The sequence below is a fragment of the Stenella coeruleoalba genome (assembly GCF_951394435.1).
Source record: "Stenella coeruleoalba genome assembly, chromosome: 3".
NCBI lineage: Eukaryota > Metazoa > Chordata > Mammalia > Artiodactyla > Delphinidae > Stenella > Stenella coeruleoalba.
The window spans coordinates 170,258,573-170,274,493 of NC_137148.1; the positions used below are offsets into that span (position 1 = coordinate 170,258,573).

General features: G+C 60.5%; 1 protein-coding gene across 1 annotated transcript in view; it reads right to left on the reverse strand.

Annotated features, from left to right (window-relative positions):
- The window catches only part of KDM4B (lysine demethylase 4B), a 134,001-nt gene that overhangs the window by 40,868 nt on the left and 77,212 nt on the right, over positions 1-15,921 (reverse strand). Inside the window, 2 exon segments of the mRNA XM_079915879.1 lie at positions 8,281-8,418; positions 12,770-12,873. Of these exon segments, the coding sequence (XP_079772005.1) occupies positions 8,281-8,418; positions 12,770-12,873 (242 nt within the window).

Below are 15,921 nucleotides of genomic sequence, written 5' to 3' on the forward strand. Positions count from 1 at the left end.
TGTGAGCGAGCCCGGCGGCAGCCAGCACCCTTCTCCCGGAGCTGTGTGGCCACGTGTCTGCCAGTGGGGACCCCCCAGCGCTGGGAACCCACCAGGGAGGCGGCCAGCGGAAGCTGTACCGTGATGAGTGGGCAGCACCCCCTCCAGAGAGACTGAGGTGCGAGCACTCGTGTGCATTTCCAGGGCCCACCCTCTGGGCGGGAAGCCTGAACATAGTTGCCTGCAACCCAGGCAGACAACCCCAGGCGCGGGGACAGGAGGGGAAGTAGGAAGGAAGAGACAGGGGCTTTGGGCCGAGGGGGCTGGGATGCCCACCCATCGCCCACCTGGGGAGAGCCGAGGTCGGCCACATGCTGAGCCACCGGCTCTCCCAGAACTACAGCGGGCGCCAGCGCTCTGCGGATGCACTCAGAACCCCGTGAAGCCAAGGGAGCAGGGAAGACGCGACGGGCTGGTGTGTTCAATTGCGGGGGAGGGGGAGGCCTGCAACTACGCTTGAGATTCTTTGCAAGCGTTTCCCAAAGAGACAAACAGGAGGCTCATCAGCTGCAAAGCTGTACTGGAGCGGCTTGGGCCACGGGCAACTCCCACCAGCCCTCCCAGCCACGGCAGCGGGGAGCAGGGTGGCCTCTGAACCCCGGCCCGGGGGAAGTCCCTCCCCGAAGGGGCCCACCAAGCACTCAAGTCCTGCCCACGTCCGAGCTGGCGGGAGCCCCTCTCTGCTCCCAAGGCTGCTCCCCTAGACCCGTCCTCTAGGGCGTTTTCACTCGGAGGACACTGCCCCTAAGGGGGTGAAAACTCCTTCTTGGGGGCAGAAAAGCTTCACTGTCTTTGAACAGACATGTGGTGTACCCACGATGTTAGAATCTCACAGAGGGGCAATGAGAAAGAAAGTGTTAAAGTGTTCTGTGGGTGGGTGGGTGGGGGGTGACAGTGAAAAAGAAGGCGGAAGAACGGCCCGCAACCCGCCCTCTAGACCAGGCTCTCATCCAGGACCTGCCCCAGGGGGCACCAGGCCACGACTGGGGAAGCGAAGGGGCTCCTGGCATTGGGAGGGGGTGGGCCCGGGGATGCCAATGCCCAGGCCACACGAGGCTGCTGTGCTGTGGGGAGCCCTTGCCTGAGACCCATCCTTCCAGATCCGGTGGCGCCTGTTCTAGATGGTCAGAGTTTAAGCCAACACAAAACCAAGCCGGAAGGCAGAGCCGTGGCACCGTGCTCTCCACTCCGACCCTCACCGCTATGCTACTGTACGCATCTGGGCTTGAAGCCACTGCCAGGGCTGCCAGGGACAGAATGACAGGAAGCTCTGGGGGAGGCTCCAGGGGAAGCACATTTTATACGGCAATTGACTGCGAACCCCGCGCACCGGCCACCACCAGCGCCATAAATCAGGGAGCCAGCAAGGCGCAGCAGTGCGCAGGCCGGCACCGCGGAGGCGGGTGGGCCCGAGGAGCGTCCGGGCTGCAGCTCTGTTCCTGCCCTCCTCCGCCCGGCCCCCACTGTCACCCCACCTTCTGTCACCTCCCCTCGGGCTCCAAGTTAATCGCCCAGAGCAGGCAGCAGCGTTACTGAACAGAAGGCACGCGGTCTGGAGCAGCGGAAACAGTTTGGTTCACATTTCACAGCAGTGAAGTTCAAGGTGGCCCAGGCTGAGGGGCGGGGGGCGATTTTCAGGAGAGGCCCCCCACCCTGGATGCGCAAGTGGGGGGACGTGGGGGCCGCCCCTGGAAGCGCTGCATCTGGGGACGGGCCTCCCCACCTTCCACGATCAGCAGAAGCCATGGGAGCGCAGACTCTCCCGGAGGCTGAGGGCTGGCAGGCGGCGGCCCAGACAGCTGGCGGAAAACCAGCTAAGTGCGCCGGGCTCCTGGCCATTCAAGCCGGCTTCTAAATCTCTCTCGCTCTGTTTAATCCAAAGTCATCTCCTGTACCTTGTGGGGTGGCCGGGATGCCAGTGTGCCCTCGGTGGAGGAAAGAGGCCCTTGTCAGGCTTCACCCGGCGCCACCCACCGGGGGAGCCGGGAGGGACTCGTGAGCTATCCAACGTGGCGTGCAGTCTTATAGGACTAATTTGAGCTCAGACCTAAAAAGGCTGATGTGTGCACACTTTATTTTCTCCAGTGAAGCCGGAGCATCCCTCTGATCTCTCTGGTTAGTAATCCCGCTACAGAGCCTGCCTGGCCGAGCATGTGCCTGGGGAAACGGAGCCCAGGCCTCTGGAGGTGGCCCCTGCAGCCACAGCGGAGCCCCGGACACCCGCCTGGGGGAGGCCGCCAGCCTGCGAGACACGCGCGGACAGAGAGAGCATCTCCCAGAACCCCCAGCTAATTCTCTTAACCTCCCTCTGGTCCTTGCAAGGTCACGAGGCCCAGAGTCAGAGCTTGATGCAGGCAAGAGCCATCAGTAAAGCTGGAGAGACAGAGCGGGGTGGGGGGAGCCCAGGGAGCGGGGGTAGAGGGAAGGGACCGCTCACGCTCTGATCTCAGGCCCTGTAGAGTCCTTGTTTTTAAGGTGTCCCAAATTCCACCCCACAGACCTAATATTGACCAACATTTTGGGCAAATCCCCCACCACACACACACACAATGGGATTATACATTCATGATCGAAAACCTAGTTTTTCCACCCAAAATGCCATGCCCATCTTTGCACACCAATAAATAGTGAAACCATTTTTGTGGCTGCGTAATATTACATGGTTCACCCAGACCCCCAGCCATGGATATAAATTTTCCACTGTGAAAATCAACGATGCAATCAATGACTGTCCCCGTATGAGGAAGGCCTGAGGACCGGCAGAGAGAGACGCACGTGTCCCACTGACAGCAGACACCCTCTGGGAGCTGCCCCCACGGGTCCCCCCAGTGGCCCATAAAGGGGCCTCCCGGTTCCAAAACCCCTTTCCCAATGCTGTCTCCTGCTTCACAGGCTCCCTAGTGTTTGTGGACCAAGGAAGGGAGGTCTGCTTGGTGAGCACGGCATCCCCCGTGGACCCCGTGGATCCCCCCCACACCCTGTGCGCTGATAACCTGGTAATCCAGGCAGTAGGATTTCTTTAACAGCTTCACTGAGCTATAATTCACATGCCCTACAATCCACCTCCACTCACAGAGCTGTGCATCCATTGCCACAATCAATTTTCGAACCTTTTCATCACCCCAAAAAGAAACCCTGTACCACTTAGCAGTCCTCCCCAGCGCCTGGCAACCACTAACCCACTGTCTCTGTGGATCTGCCTGTTGTGGACAAGTCCCGTCGATGGAATCACTCACTATGTGGCCTTCTGTGTCGGCTTCTCTCACTGAGCATCATGTGTTTGAGGTCCATCCACGGGGCAGCACCGTTCCGGACCAAGGGGGTGGGAATGGAAGGCCAAGTCGTGTGTGTTCTTCTTCCCACATCTCCCAAACTGGAGGATGAAGCCAGCAGGAAGTCCCCGCCCCCTCCTAGAGTCTGTAAAAGCCTCCATCTGCCATCCTGTCCCTATAGCTACCGCCTCCTCCTCTGGGGCCCAGAGCAGCCCTGCAGCCTCGCCCCTCACCCTCCCCCCACGGACTCGGGCGGTCTCTGCCTGCCCCGGCCCCACGGGCTTGGGTTCTAATTCCTTCCACCGACCCCCACTCCACATGGAGGCCCAGCCCCGGCTCCACTACCAGCTCTGCCATGTGTCCAGAAGCCCAGGAAGCAAGGGGTTCATCCACGTGCACGGGGCTAGGGCCAAGTGGCCCAGAACCCTCGGGCAGCCCTGTCATCAGGGTGCGCTTTCGCAGGAGCTGTTGGGCGCTGGTTTGGGTGTGAGTGTGGATGCCGCCCAGCCCCGAGGACGCTCAGGGTCCACTCGGGACACGGCGCCCCTCCTACCCATGGGGGCAGGGGCCCAGCTCCCTCATACCCCGAACGACCCCAGGATCGGGGGCCTCTCTGCCCACGGGCTTGGTAGAGAACTTCAGATTCCTCGGGGGCAGTCACCTCTCCAACAACTAGTTCCTGAAAGAGGACCGGTTCCTACAGAGCAGATACATCGACGCCCTGCAGAGTCCCGGTTCCCACAACCCTGCTGTCGGCCCAGCCCCCCAACCCCTGCCCCAGAGAAGAGAGGCACGTGGAGATAACGTACCCACAGCCCCAGAGGTCCATCCCTCGCTCCCTGTTAAGTGCGGGTTTGTGGCCCTGGCAACAGCTAGCATCTGTCGTGCTTAAGGGACTCCAAAACCCAAGGCTGTGGACCATGGCCACGAAAACTGCCTTTCAGTAGGAAAAGGTGGCGGGCAGATGCAAGGGCTCGCACACATGCCCGGGGGAGAGGAACTAAACTGAGCTGACGAAGCCTCACTACCAGAGTCCAAAAAGCACAGCCATACTAACCAACCACCCTCTGCGCCGAAGAGAGAAAGGTCAGCCAGGGCCCTCAGCTAGGGCTGATCCTGTCCCCAGGAGACACACGGCAATGCCTGGGGATGTCTGTGGCTGTCACACTGGGGGCTCGTGGCATCGAGGGGGCGGGGCCGGGGAGGCTGCTCCACACCCCACAGCGCCCAGGACGGCCCCCCAGAGGGTGACCTGGCCCCAAGTGTCACAGCGCCACAGTGGGTGGGAGTGAGGGTGGGCCAGAGTCCGAGGGACCAGGGCCATTTGCACCCAGAGCTCTGCTGGATTCTTATCCATTTAACCCCCTTTGTAGGCGGGGATGGTCGCTGGCCACAAGGAAGGCAGGGCCATTCCCCCTGGCGCCGGGGTGGGGACACGGCGGGCGCCCCCCACTGCAGGGCGCGTCAGGCAGGGAGCAGGTGGCCACGAGGCTTTCCTCCCATGCACAGAGGGCTGATGAGGGTTAGCATCAGCGATGGGGAAGGAAGACCATCCTGGAGAAGAAACTCTACCTCAACTTGACAGTGAACACAGAGTGCAGACTGCAAGTGGGACGAGCGTGCTGTGCTCAGCAGAGAGGGTGGGAGACGGCAGCCCTCTGCAGCCTCTGTCAGCTAGACGGGGACCAGAGGTGCTCCTTCCAAGGGGCTCTGGCAAGAGGCCACAAGCCTATTTTCTCCAGAGTTTTAGAGCCAGGAGGATGCTGGGCACCCCTGTGGCCTGCAGGGCAGACCTGAGCCCGAGGACTGGGCACCCTGCCCGCAGTGGGGAAGTCGGGTGGGCTCTGCAGGGGGCCGGCAGTGGCACATCGGCACTTGGCCTGGCCTGCCGGGCACCAAAGCCACCAGCGCCCTCACTGGATCCTCCGGAACCTCCAGAGACAGTGGCTGGGAGCCAACCTGCTGGAGGGAACAGCCCCTCTGATGCCGGAGACTCTGTGGGCTGCAAAGAAAAGAGCAAAGGAGGTGACCTTCAGCCCTGACGGGCTGGAGCCAGAGCGCCTGCACCCTCGATTCTCTAGACCAGGGACTGCAAACTTCCTAGTAAGGACCAAACGGCAAATATTTTCCACTTTGCAGGCCAGACGGTCCTGTTACCACCACTCAATTCCACCGCTGCAGGCAAGCAGCCCTGCAGGGCACGTGAATGAATGGGCGCATCTGTGCCAATAAAACTACTTATCAACGTGAAACGTGAGTTTCATCTAGTTTTCAATTGTCACACACTCTTCCTTTGATTTTTTTCTCCCCCAGCTCTTTAAAAATCTAAATATCATTCTTTTTGCAGACCATACAAAAATAGTCGACCTGCCAGGTTTGGCCTGTGAGCCCCCGTTTGCCGACCCTGCTCTAGAAGAAAGCCCAGGAACACCTGAAATTCACACAGGCTGGCGAGCGTGAGAGCTTAGCCTTTAATGCGTCAGCAGAGGGAGAATGACAGAAACGGACGGTGCGGGGAGTGAGGGGCTCGCTGGGTGCCTGAAGAGGTAACGAACCAACAAGTACAGAAGTCTAGAATCTGGGAAGTGGACGTTCTCTCCCTTGGCTGCATTCCGAGGAATGTGCTGGAAGGGGATGCAGACGGGACGGGGCACTCAGGCTGCAGGGAGAGGCCCCTGCTCAGCGGGAAGGGGCCCTGGTCCCCCCGTGCCCCACCCCACCCCCCTCCATTAAGTCCACAGGCCCAGCACCCCGGGAAACGAACAGTCCCCTGCCGCCAATGCCCTCAGCTTGTCCCCTGCGAGGCCAGGCGCCTGGCGACCTCTCCAGCCCAGACTCGTTACGGGGGCAGTGGAGCTTGGAGGTCTGAACCTGCTGTCCCGTTCCACCACCTAAAGGCCTGGAGGCTGACATCAGGTGGCAACGGACGGGTGCCCCGTGGCCAGTGGCCACTCCTGGCAGAAGCCGCCAGGCACCCCAGAACCCGGGCCGGCTCAGAGCAACGCTTGTCACTTGTTCAGTAATTTCACGCTCCGCCGCCTGGCGATATGAGGGTGGAGCCCCATCTAAGGCTGCGCTTCCCAAGTGCCACTTGTTTGTGAACACATGGCTGAACCCAAAATTGCTTTTAATATCCGGGCAATCCCCGCTGGCCCCGCAGCAGGGTCGGCTCCAGCAGCGCCTCCGGGACCAGCCCCGGGGCCAGGCTGATAACTCAATCGCACAAAACTCCCTGCAAACATACCCCTGTGGATCTAAAGGGACAATCCTGACACCCCCGTCTCTCCTCTTGCAGCGAAGCCAGAGGCTCTGCCAAAGACAATCCCCCCACAGTTTCCTGAATTAAGTATAAAAAGCCCAGCACTTTAAATCCCGGGGCGCCTCTCCAGTCTTCCTGGCTACAAAACCCATTTCCTTTTCTCAACTGCACTGACACAGCGAAGTTAAGAGAAACAGATCATTAGAAAGACAGAGACGAGCCAGCCCGTCTAGACCGCGCTGCCCAGTGGAGACGTGACGCAAAGCCACCTGTGAAGCTTAATTTTTCACCCCATTCAAACGTGGAAAGAAGCAGGTGACATTTGCTTTAAGGATGGATCTTGTTTAACCCCACCTGTTCAAAAGCATCAGTCTGTAACCCCCCTGAACACCCCTGGTGCGGGGTTTCCTGCTCTTTGCCACGTGCCCTGCCGTGGACTCGGGGTGTTGCACACCACCGGCTCCCCTCCACTCCATCAGGCCACGTCTCCAGGCTGTGACGCCCGATCGTCACGGCCTAGACCCTCTTTTGCAAGGGTCCAAGGTCTGTGAAACACTGAAGGAATCAGGATCCGGGCTCCAAGTCCTCCGGGTCCACACTGCTCCCACTTCCGGGCCTGGGAGAAACCCACCATCTGTCCCAACCCTGGGTCCTAAATCATAATGGCTGAGAAATTCCGCGGAGGAACCCCAAGGCTCTGGTTTGGGAGGCTGGTAGGAAGCTCAGCAGGAGGCCTCTCCTGTCCCATGACCCAAGTACCACACTGGATGCTTGTGAAGAGCTGGGCCCCCTTTTGCAGTGGAGAGAAGGTTAAAGGGACTGAAACCTGAGAGCCGGGGCCGCTTGGTCTGAGCCCAGCTCAGACCTGGGCAGAGCTCGCCAGCTTCCTCCACGGCATGCGTGCTACCAGTCTTGGATAGAAGGCCCCTGGTCCCGGCAGCCAAGGAAGGGCTGGGCCTGCTGCCTGCCCGACAGCCCTCCCAGCAGCTTCTCCCTCCCAGGGCCCTGCCCAGCGCTCAGTCGCTCCCTGGACTCGCCACTACGGGGCCTCGTGCCCCCAAAGCTGCCCGTCAAAACCACAGACAGGTGAGTGCAGGAGAAAAGGAATTTGAGAACGAGCGCTTGGCTCAGATGTCAAATCTATTGGCCAATAATCGGCCCTCTGGGACCAGAATGGCAAATTACTGAGGAAAATCAAAGGAGTCTTCCGGCCTTTCAGTGACCTCTCAATGTGGATAGCAAGGCAACAGGAAGCCCTCAGGCTCGAGCGCAGAGTCTGCTCTGCCAGGGTTCTGCGCCCTCTCTCTCTCCCCCTGTCTTTCTTGCACCCTGCAGCAGAAAAGCCCAGATGGGGAAGCTGGAGGGGGGCAAAGGCGCTGGGGCCCAAGCAGACCCCATGCCCGGCCAGGTGGCCTCCAAGGGGTCAACTAACAAGGAACAAATCTTCCCTGATCCCCAGACGAGGGGGAACACACCTGGGGTCTGCCAGGAGGAGGGGAGACCCGACCCCAGGCCTGCCCAGACTCCCTTCCCCTGCCTCCAGGTGAGGAACATTCTGGGGACAAGTTTGCTGAGGATCCAGAAACAGACCCTTATGGAGAATCCCAGCCTCCGGTCGAATATAAACGGCTGCCATCCAGGCCCTGGGCTGGGTGAGCAGGTGGGGGCCGGCCCCCTTTAGACCCTTCCCCAGGGTCTGCGGGCACTCACCTGGGTGGCCACCTTGCCGTAATCAATCCACCGCAGGGTGGCAAAGTTGGTAGATTCTGCGCAGTTGAATCCGTGGTTGAATCCGGCGTGGTAGCCGTAGGGGAACGTGATCATGAACTCCCCAGCCTCCTGCGTGATCTGAGGGGCAAGAGGCCAACAGGTGAGGGGCGAGGCCTGACACAGGGCATCACGGGCTGATGGCAAAGCCACAAGAAGCCACCGAGGAGCACAGCAGGGGGACGTGGGCTCGAGGACGTCCCAACAAGTGCCAGGGAGCCTGACTTTAGGAGCCAAGTGACAGGCTGTGGCCTGGTGCTCGCAAGGCTTGGGAAGTAGGTGAGGCGAGTGGCCAGGGCGGCAACTGGCTCCCAGCCCCGCCCCTCACTGAGACCCCACTGGGCCCCGAGGGGACAGTCTGCACTCTCCAGACGGGTGAGCAGCAATGCTAGGATTCTAGGTACTTCTCATTTGGCGGCGGGGTGGGGGGGGGGTCTCCTGCTTTGGGGGTAGGTGGCCTGGCAAGCGTCCATCCACTGTGAGGTGTTCACACGGCGCCGGGGCTGGCGAGGAGGGCCGGTCGGCACTGGCGGAGCTCGGAGCCCTTGGAGCCCAGGGCGGGTTCGAGCCGGTAGCACAGCGCCCAGCCCTCGTGCGAGGAAGGAGCAGGCCCACCCCCAAAACGTCCCCAGAAGCTGTCCTAAGTGGCCCCGCCACTGTGAGCAGAGAATCTGTCCACTACATCCCAAGACATGGGTCCTTCCAAGTGAGGGCAAAGAGACTGAAGTGACACATCAGTGGGCCGGGAGGACACGTGTCAAGGTCATGACACTGCAGGACGAGCGCGTTTCCAGGCCTATTCAAAATGGTCTGGACGGCCAGACTCTGGTCCAGCCTCTGCGACAGAGACCCCAAACCAAGAAGTTGGGCGTGAGGGACCGGGGTGGGGGACCCACAGTGATGCCAGACAGAGGCTTCCAGAGGTGCCAGCCCGAGGCCTGGAGAAGGAGGCTGCAGCCTCCTCGCCGGGCCCCTCCCCACTCTGCACTGACTACCCCCGGCCATCAGCAAGCGCTCCAACAGACCAGTGTCCGGCAGACGGGTGACAAAGAGCAGCGGCCGCCACCCCCACTCGCTGTGTCCCGGGACGGGAGGCGGGGCTGCTGGACTAGAGGCTGTGACGTGGGAGTGACCCTCTGGGGTCAGGAGGGCCAGTCTTCTCCTAGGCTGAGCACGTGGTGCATATCAGGTTGTCTGGAGTTCTGAGAACGGGGCCCAAATGCACCCGCCCCCCCGCCCCTCGGCGATGTTTCTCTCTAGGGTTTCACAGACACGGACCGCGCTGCCCATGCTCTGCGTCTGGCCTCTTCCGCTCGGCACATCCTCGGGGTTTATCCGTCCCGCCGGGCACATGGGTCGTCTGCTCCTCTTCGTTCCTAAAGGGGTCTCCTGCTGTGAGGATGTGTTGCTATTTGTTCATCTAGCCTCCTGCTCACAGGCCTGTGGCTGTTCCTGGTCTGAGGCTCTGTGAGCAGAGCTGGGGGCACCTGTGGATTCATCTTCTCCCGGTGGTTGCTTGCACTTCTCCGGAGTAAACAGACTCCGGAGGGGGCACCGTGGGGCCCCAGGAAACTGCCCAGCGGCTCTTCGCAGTGGCCGCCCGTTTTGCACCCACGTGGTGGGAAGGGCGAGTTCCCCCGCCCCCTCGGCGGCATATGGGGTATGGGGTATTCGCACGCAGTGGCCCTGTGGGGTGGGTGTGATGCTCCGGCCCCCTCCCTGAGGTCTGTGGATGCCGCCCACTGCGTCCTGCCGGCGCCTGCGCACGCCTCCTTCTGCAAAGTGTGTCTGCTCGAGCCTTCTGCCCCACTTAGAGGCTCTTCACCACTCTGTCGTAGTTTTCGGGGCCTGCTAATAACCCCAGCGAGAGGAGCAGAAATCGCTGGATTCATCTAAGTAACCAACGAGGAGTTAAACCCTGGCAGGGGAGGGTGGGTGGCGGGAGGTGGCGACCGGGGGTGGGGTGAGGTGGAGGTGGGGAGACTTCCAGAAGCCAACCACGGAGTCAGAAATCAATCAAAACTGACGTAGCTTGGAGAAAAGCCAGTCCTTAAGAACACGGAGATATCTTTCTTTGCAAATAATGAATTGTACCCATCAAGGGAAGTCAGCGTGCATTAAGTAATATTTTTAAATTCCTGTCCAAGTGACAGCCGCATGCGGGGATGAAGCGACAGCAGAAGATGGGGGAGGAGGGGACATGTAGTGTCCCCAGGGCCCAGCGGCCAGCATCCTCGTTCTCAGGAAGGGTCCCCTGGGCCAGCTTCTACTGCAGGACTCGGAGCCTCGTCAAATGAGATAAGTAAAATTCAGGTTTGGGGATGCGCTTTTAAATGCAATTACTGATGTTCTTATCCTACTTGAGCTGATTCTGTAAAGTGCTATCTCGCTTTCCAGAACGCCTCCGTGCGTGCACTGGCCTGCTTGAGCTCAGGGACGCAGCAGGGTCCCCATCACCGAGCTGGAGCCCCCATGGGGAGAGGCACACTGAGGGCCTGGTCCCCCGCCCGATCCGGCCCATAAATCAAGCCCCAGAACAGGAGACGTGCTCACTTAGAGCAACAAGAAGATTATGTCCCTGTCAGAAAATCTACATCCTGGTGGCTCCATTTCAAACCCACGGTGTCTGTCCTCCGTGTCACCACCGTCAACATTATCCCAACAATAAATTAGAGGGCGCTTGGGATGACGGATAGGCCGTGACGCAAAGCAATCAGGAGTGGAGGGAGCGCCAGCCCCAGACGCCAGTCACAGAGGAAGCCCGGCGGTCGGCTGCTTGTGCGAGCTCTCCAAGAATAAATGAGGAAGTCCGTGGCAGATCACAGAAATACACACTTTTAATTATTAAAAAGCTCTGCTATCGATCTGCTTTTTCTTCTAGAAGTAAATACCATTACAAAGATTTATAAGTGGAGTGCGGGGCGTCACTCTGAAGGCCGCCAGGAATTCAGATGAGGGGCTCCACGTGGAGCCTGACGCTGCAGGGCCCGGAGCCTGGTCCTGAGTGAGCCGGCGGCCCACGGAGGGCTCCCTGCTGCTGGACAAGGGCCTTGGGACGAAGCTCTGTCCGTGCCCCATGGGCAGCCGCGGTGGCTGCGGAGCCCGGCCTCTCTCCAGTCACCAGCAGCCCCTCTGGGCCAGGAGGCCGCCGCCGCCTTGGGTCACGCTCAGGCATTTCGTATACAAGCTGCAGGGCCACACTGGCACTGACCCGGGAGAACGAGGGTGCCCGCCAGCTGACTCCTGCGACCAGCATCCCTCTCCAGGAAGCACCACTCTGGAGAACGTCCGCGACAAAGGGATGCGAGAGCAAGTACCTCTCACTTCCGTGAGCAATGCCGTGATCTGTCTGTGAGGTTCCTGGCAAAGAATGATGTTCCAACCAGAAGACGGGGGCGGGTGGGGTGGGTGGGAAGAGGGAAGCATGGAAAGCTGCGTTTCTCAGAGTGAAATATCCCGCTACCTAATAAGCACGAGCAGCAGCTGCGGCCCCGATAGAAAGGCGAATCCCCGATCTGTGTGCTGATGCTGCAGGCGGTTTGACTGAAACGTCAGAACAATTTCTGACCTGCTGACACCCTTGGCCAGAGAGAGGCACGAAGGTCCGCCCCCAGAACTCGCTCCTGCGCCTGACGAAACGCTCTTCGGGGAAACCTGCAGAAGCTGGATTCCCGGACAGTCTCCTCTGCCCCCTGCCCTCGGTGCCACGGCCCACACGCCTGTCCGGTAAGTTCCGGGCACAGGCCTCTCGCCTGGACCCACGCAGGGACCGGGGCGCAGACTCCCCCGTCCAGGAGGGCTGTCTGCGGGGAAGGACTGGCCTGGAATGACGACAGCTGGGCCCACTTCCGGGGCAGAGGCGGCCTGGCCCCGGTGCTCAGCCCCCACCCGCCCACCCTCCGCAGGCAGTGGGGTCCCTGCCAACCCGGCTCCCAGCGTGGCCTCACCCCTCACAGCCCCACACGGACCAGTGGAGCAGCCTCTGGAGCAGGAAACTGCATGAGTTCACAGCCTTCACGCTGCGAGGGAGCCAGGCGTTTCATTTCTAAACAGGTATTTGCTCTTTCAAAAGCGTCTGCCCGGGCACGGGTGGGCGGGAAGGGACTCCCACGGGGAGCACCGGCTCCTCAGCGCTTCCTGCCAGGTCAGCAGGCGCTGCCCCGACCGTCCACTCCCCAGCCCGGCCCGCAGGACCTGCCGACATTCGGGTCTGGGCGGGAAGGAAAGTCAAGGCCCCTCCTGACGGCCCCTCTTCCATCCTCACTCCCCACCCTGGAAGAGTTGGAGGCTAATGGCTCTGCCCTGGCTTGCCATCGTCCTAGAACCTTCTCCAGGGTTAAGACGCCAGTTTCCTGGGGCACTCGTGGTCACCAGGGCACGGGCCCCAGAAGCCCCTCCACGAGCAGGTGGTCTGTGCTCAGCCCCTACGTACCCGGCTGAATGGGATCCCATACTTCTTGAGGATGATGGGCGAGATGAGGGTCATCTTGTGCCGAAGGAAAGCATCGCAGCCCTGGGAGCTCCCGGGGAAGAAGCCTAGAGCAGAGAAGACCAGCATCAGCCTGGCGGGACGGGGCGGGGCCTGCCCCGTGGGACGGGGCGGCGGGGCAGCCAGGACACCTCTCTCCGGGCAGCCCTTTCCTCTGAGGCCCCGAGGGAATGAAACACACAGGGGACTGCGGGACGGGGTCCTGGGTGACGAGGGGCGCACCCACAGCACACACCCGCGGTCGCAGACAGGGTGCGGCTGCCCAGAGACCGCTGCCCACCCCGAGCTCCCCTCAGACAAAAGCCACTGCGTTGCTTCCACACAGTCACTCGGCCACGTGAGAGCGCAGCCCGGACACAAGACAGGGGAGCTGCTGCTCTTGACCAGACACACGGTGACCACGGTGAGTGGGGTCCCCCACCACCCCCCAACACTGAGGAGTCCGCAACAAAGAGGGGGGCCGCCTGAGTGGCGCAGGCTCTCCACCCACGTGGTCCCACCGCCACCAGGCAGGTGAGGACACGGAGGCCCGGGAGACAACCCGCCCACCCTTGGCCCCAGACACATGGGGCCAACGCAGGCCGCGCCCACAGCCCCTAACCCTCTGTCTGTGCTCACAGCCCCTATGCTCTCTACCCCACGATGCGCCACGTAACTAATTTACAACAGGGATAGCCTCCGCGAGCCTACGGAAAGCCCACCATCAGCTCTACCTACCCAGAAACCGTGCTTCACTAACGCAGTTCAGGGACGTTCCCACATCGCCTGTTGGCTGCAACTCAAGTCAATGACACGTGTGTCTCGTGGTTAAGAAAAAGCCTGTCCCAGGTTCTGCCCATGGTGGCCAGGTGCCTCAGCTCAAACCCGCACAGAGAGTGGGCACAGGAGGGCTGCCACATGGCTCCTCGAGGTGTGGGATGAGTCCCCACCACAGCGGCACCAGCACGCGCTCCCGAGCGGCCACCTCCCTCTGGGACTGATCCCCAGAAGCAGGCAGCCCCAGGGCCCTTCTGGAAGCCGATCCAGACCGGGCCCAGCCTCCAGGCCAGCGCGCACCCTCGACGGGCTGCTGGTTAAAGAGGGCACGTGTGTGTGTATGCACGTGCGCACCCGCGTGGCCCCACCCACACGCCAAGGCTGCAAGAGGCTCCTAACCGCAAGGACACAATGGCAAGGCTCTGGAAGGTGCCAGGGCTGACTGAATCCAGCAACTCTGCTCTGCACTAGAAGCATTTCAATTAGAGTTACGGCTGCCTGCCGCCCGGCCCGCCGGCCTCTCTGCAGTTCCTCTTTTTAATGCACAGTTTAAGTGGCTCTCATTAAAGCTCTAATAAAGAAGCACATTTTAAGTGATTAGCACCAATAACGCGCCAACACATTAATGCTCTCCCCGTGGGCTGCACAACTCTCCCAGCGAGCCCATTCGGAGCACGGCTATTCATTTTCCATATTAATCGCAAACCCATTCCACCCATCTCAGTAATGGAGCCCCTGATGCACACCCCCAAAAAGTTTGGAAGAGACGCCTAGGAGGGCAGTGAGTCACTTGCCCTGGAGCCTCCCCCATCCTTCCTCCGAGGAGGGGAGAGCAGTCCTGAGTGAGGGGCTGCAGAGGAAGCAGGAGGCTCCCGCCCCTCCTCCGGAGCTGACAGCCCCTTTCCTGAATTCCAGGAGCTGCTTGACTTAATGAGTCTGGATTTTTCAAGAAGCAAGGACGGGGCGGCCTCCCTGCTAGCCAACTCTTCCTCTCCCAGCCCCGGCCACTGAGCCTCCCTCAGATGCCCAGGAAGTGAGCCAGCATCCAGGTCGGGGCATCAGAAAGGACCCGGCAGCAGCTCCGGCTGCGGGAACGGAGCACAGGGCGAGCTCCAGGGAGAGCGGCTGTGGCACTGTCTGGGCTCGGCGGGGGACCCCAGAGGATCCTGCATCTGGCTTCTCTTGCTTCTCTAGTTGGCGCTCCAATCACCCAAAACTTTTCTAGTAGAAGAGGCATACTGAGGGAGAACAGCCGGGCATGGCTAAGTGCAACCCCCTCTGAACAGGAAGAACAGAGAAGCTGCAGGCAAGGCCCGGGGGTGTCACTGACGTGGTCCCCAGAGAGCGCCCGCACTGATCCCCGTGGCTCTGCAGGTGTGGGGGGCTGAACAGTGGCCCCCAAGACGTCCATGTCCTGATCCCCGCAACCTGTGGAAGGTCCCCTCAGTGGTAAGAGGAACTCTGCAGACGGGATAAAGTTCAGGCCCCTGACATGGGGATGGGCCTGGACCACCCAGGGGGCTGGTGTCATCCGGAGGGTCCTTATAAGAGGGGGTCAGAGGGACACTCGACCACAGACCAGGGAGACAGAAATGAGAGCGACGCGGCCCCACGCCCAGGATGCAGCTCCTCCAAAAGCCATAGAAGCCAGGAATCGGGTTCTCCTCCGGGGCTTCCTGAAGGAGCCAGCCCTGCGGATGCCTTGACTTTTAGCCCCTAGAGGCTCACTGTGGACTTCTGACCTCCAGAAGTGTAAGAAAATAAATCTGTGGGGTTTTTTAATGAGGTTTTTTTGAGTAGTTTAAGGTTCACAGCAAAACTGAGGAGATGTGTGTTGTTTTAAGCCACTGAGTTTGTGGTAACTTGTTACATCAACAGGAAGCTAATACAATAGGAAAAGACATTTTAAATTTGCATTTTAAAATACATAATGGGAATAAAATTAATTGGGTTTTATTTTCGAGCTCAGTAAGTAAGTTAAATCAGCCTTTGCCATACCCGCCTGCACTGGAATTTCTCCCGGGAGAAGCATGTTCCTGAGAGCGGCTCCAGCCCTATCCATGAGGTCAAGGTCCAAGTTTCCAACATAAAAGGTGACATGACAATGGCCTCTGCAGAGGAACTGGGCCCGGGGGCACCTGCTCAACTCACCTGACAGCCTCCCTCCCACCCGGGACTCTGCCAACCCCGCCAACCCGCTGTGAGAATCTGCTGGGCAGAAAGATGGGCCGTTCCCACCCCCAAGTCAAGTGCAGGCAGGGAGGCGCCCACAGAGGCCGGCAGCCGGCTGGCAGGGAGCCTCACCAACACCAGGCCATGGCTTCGGACGGTTCTGTGGC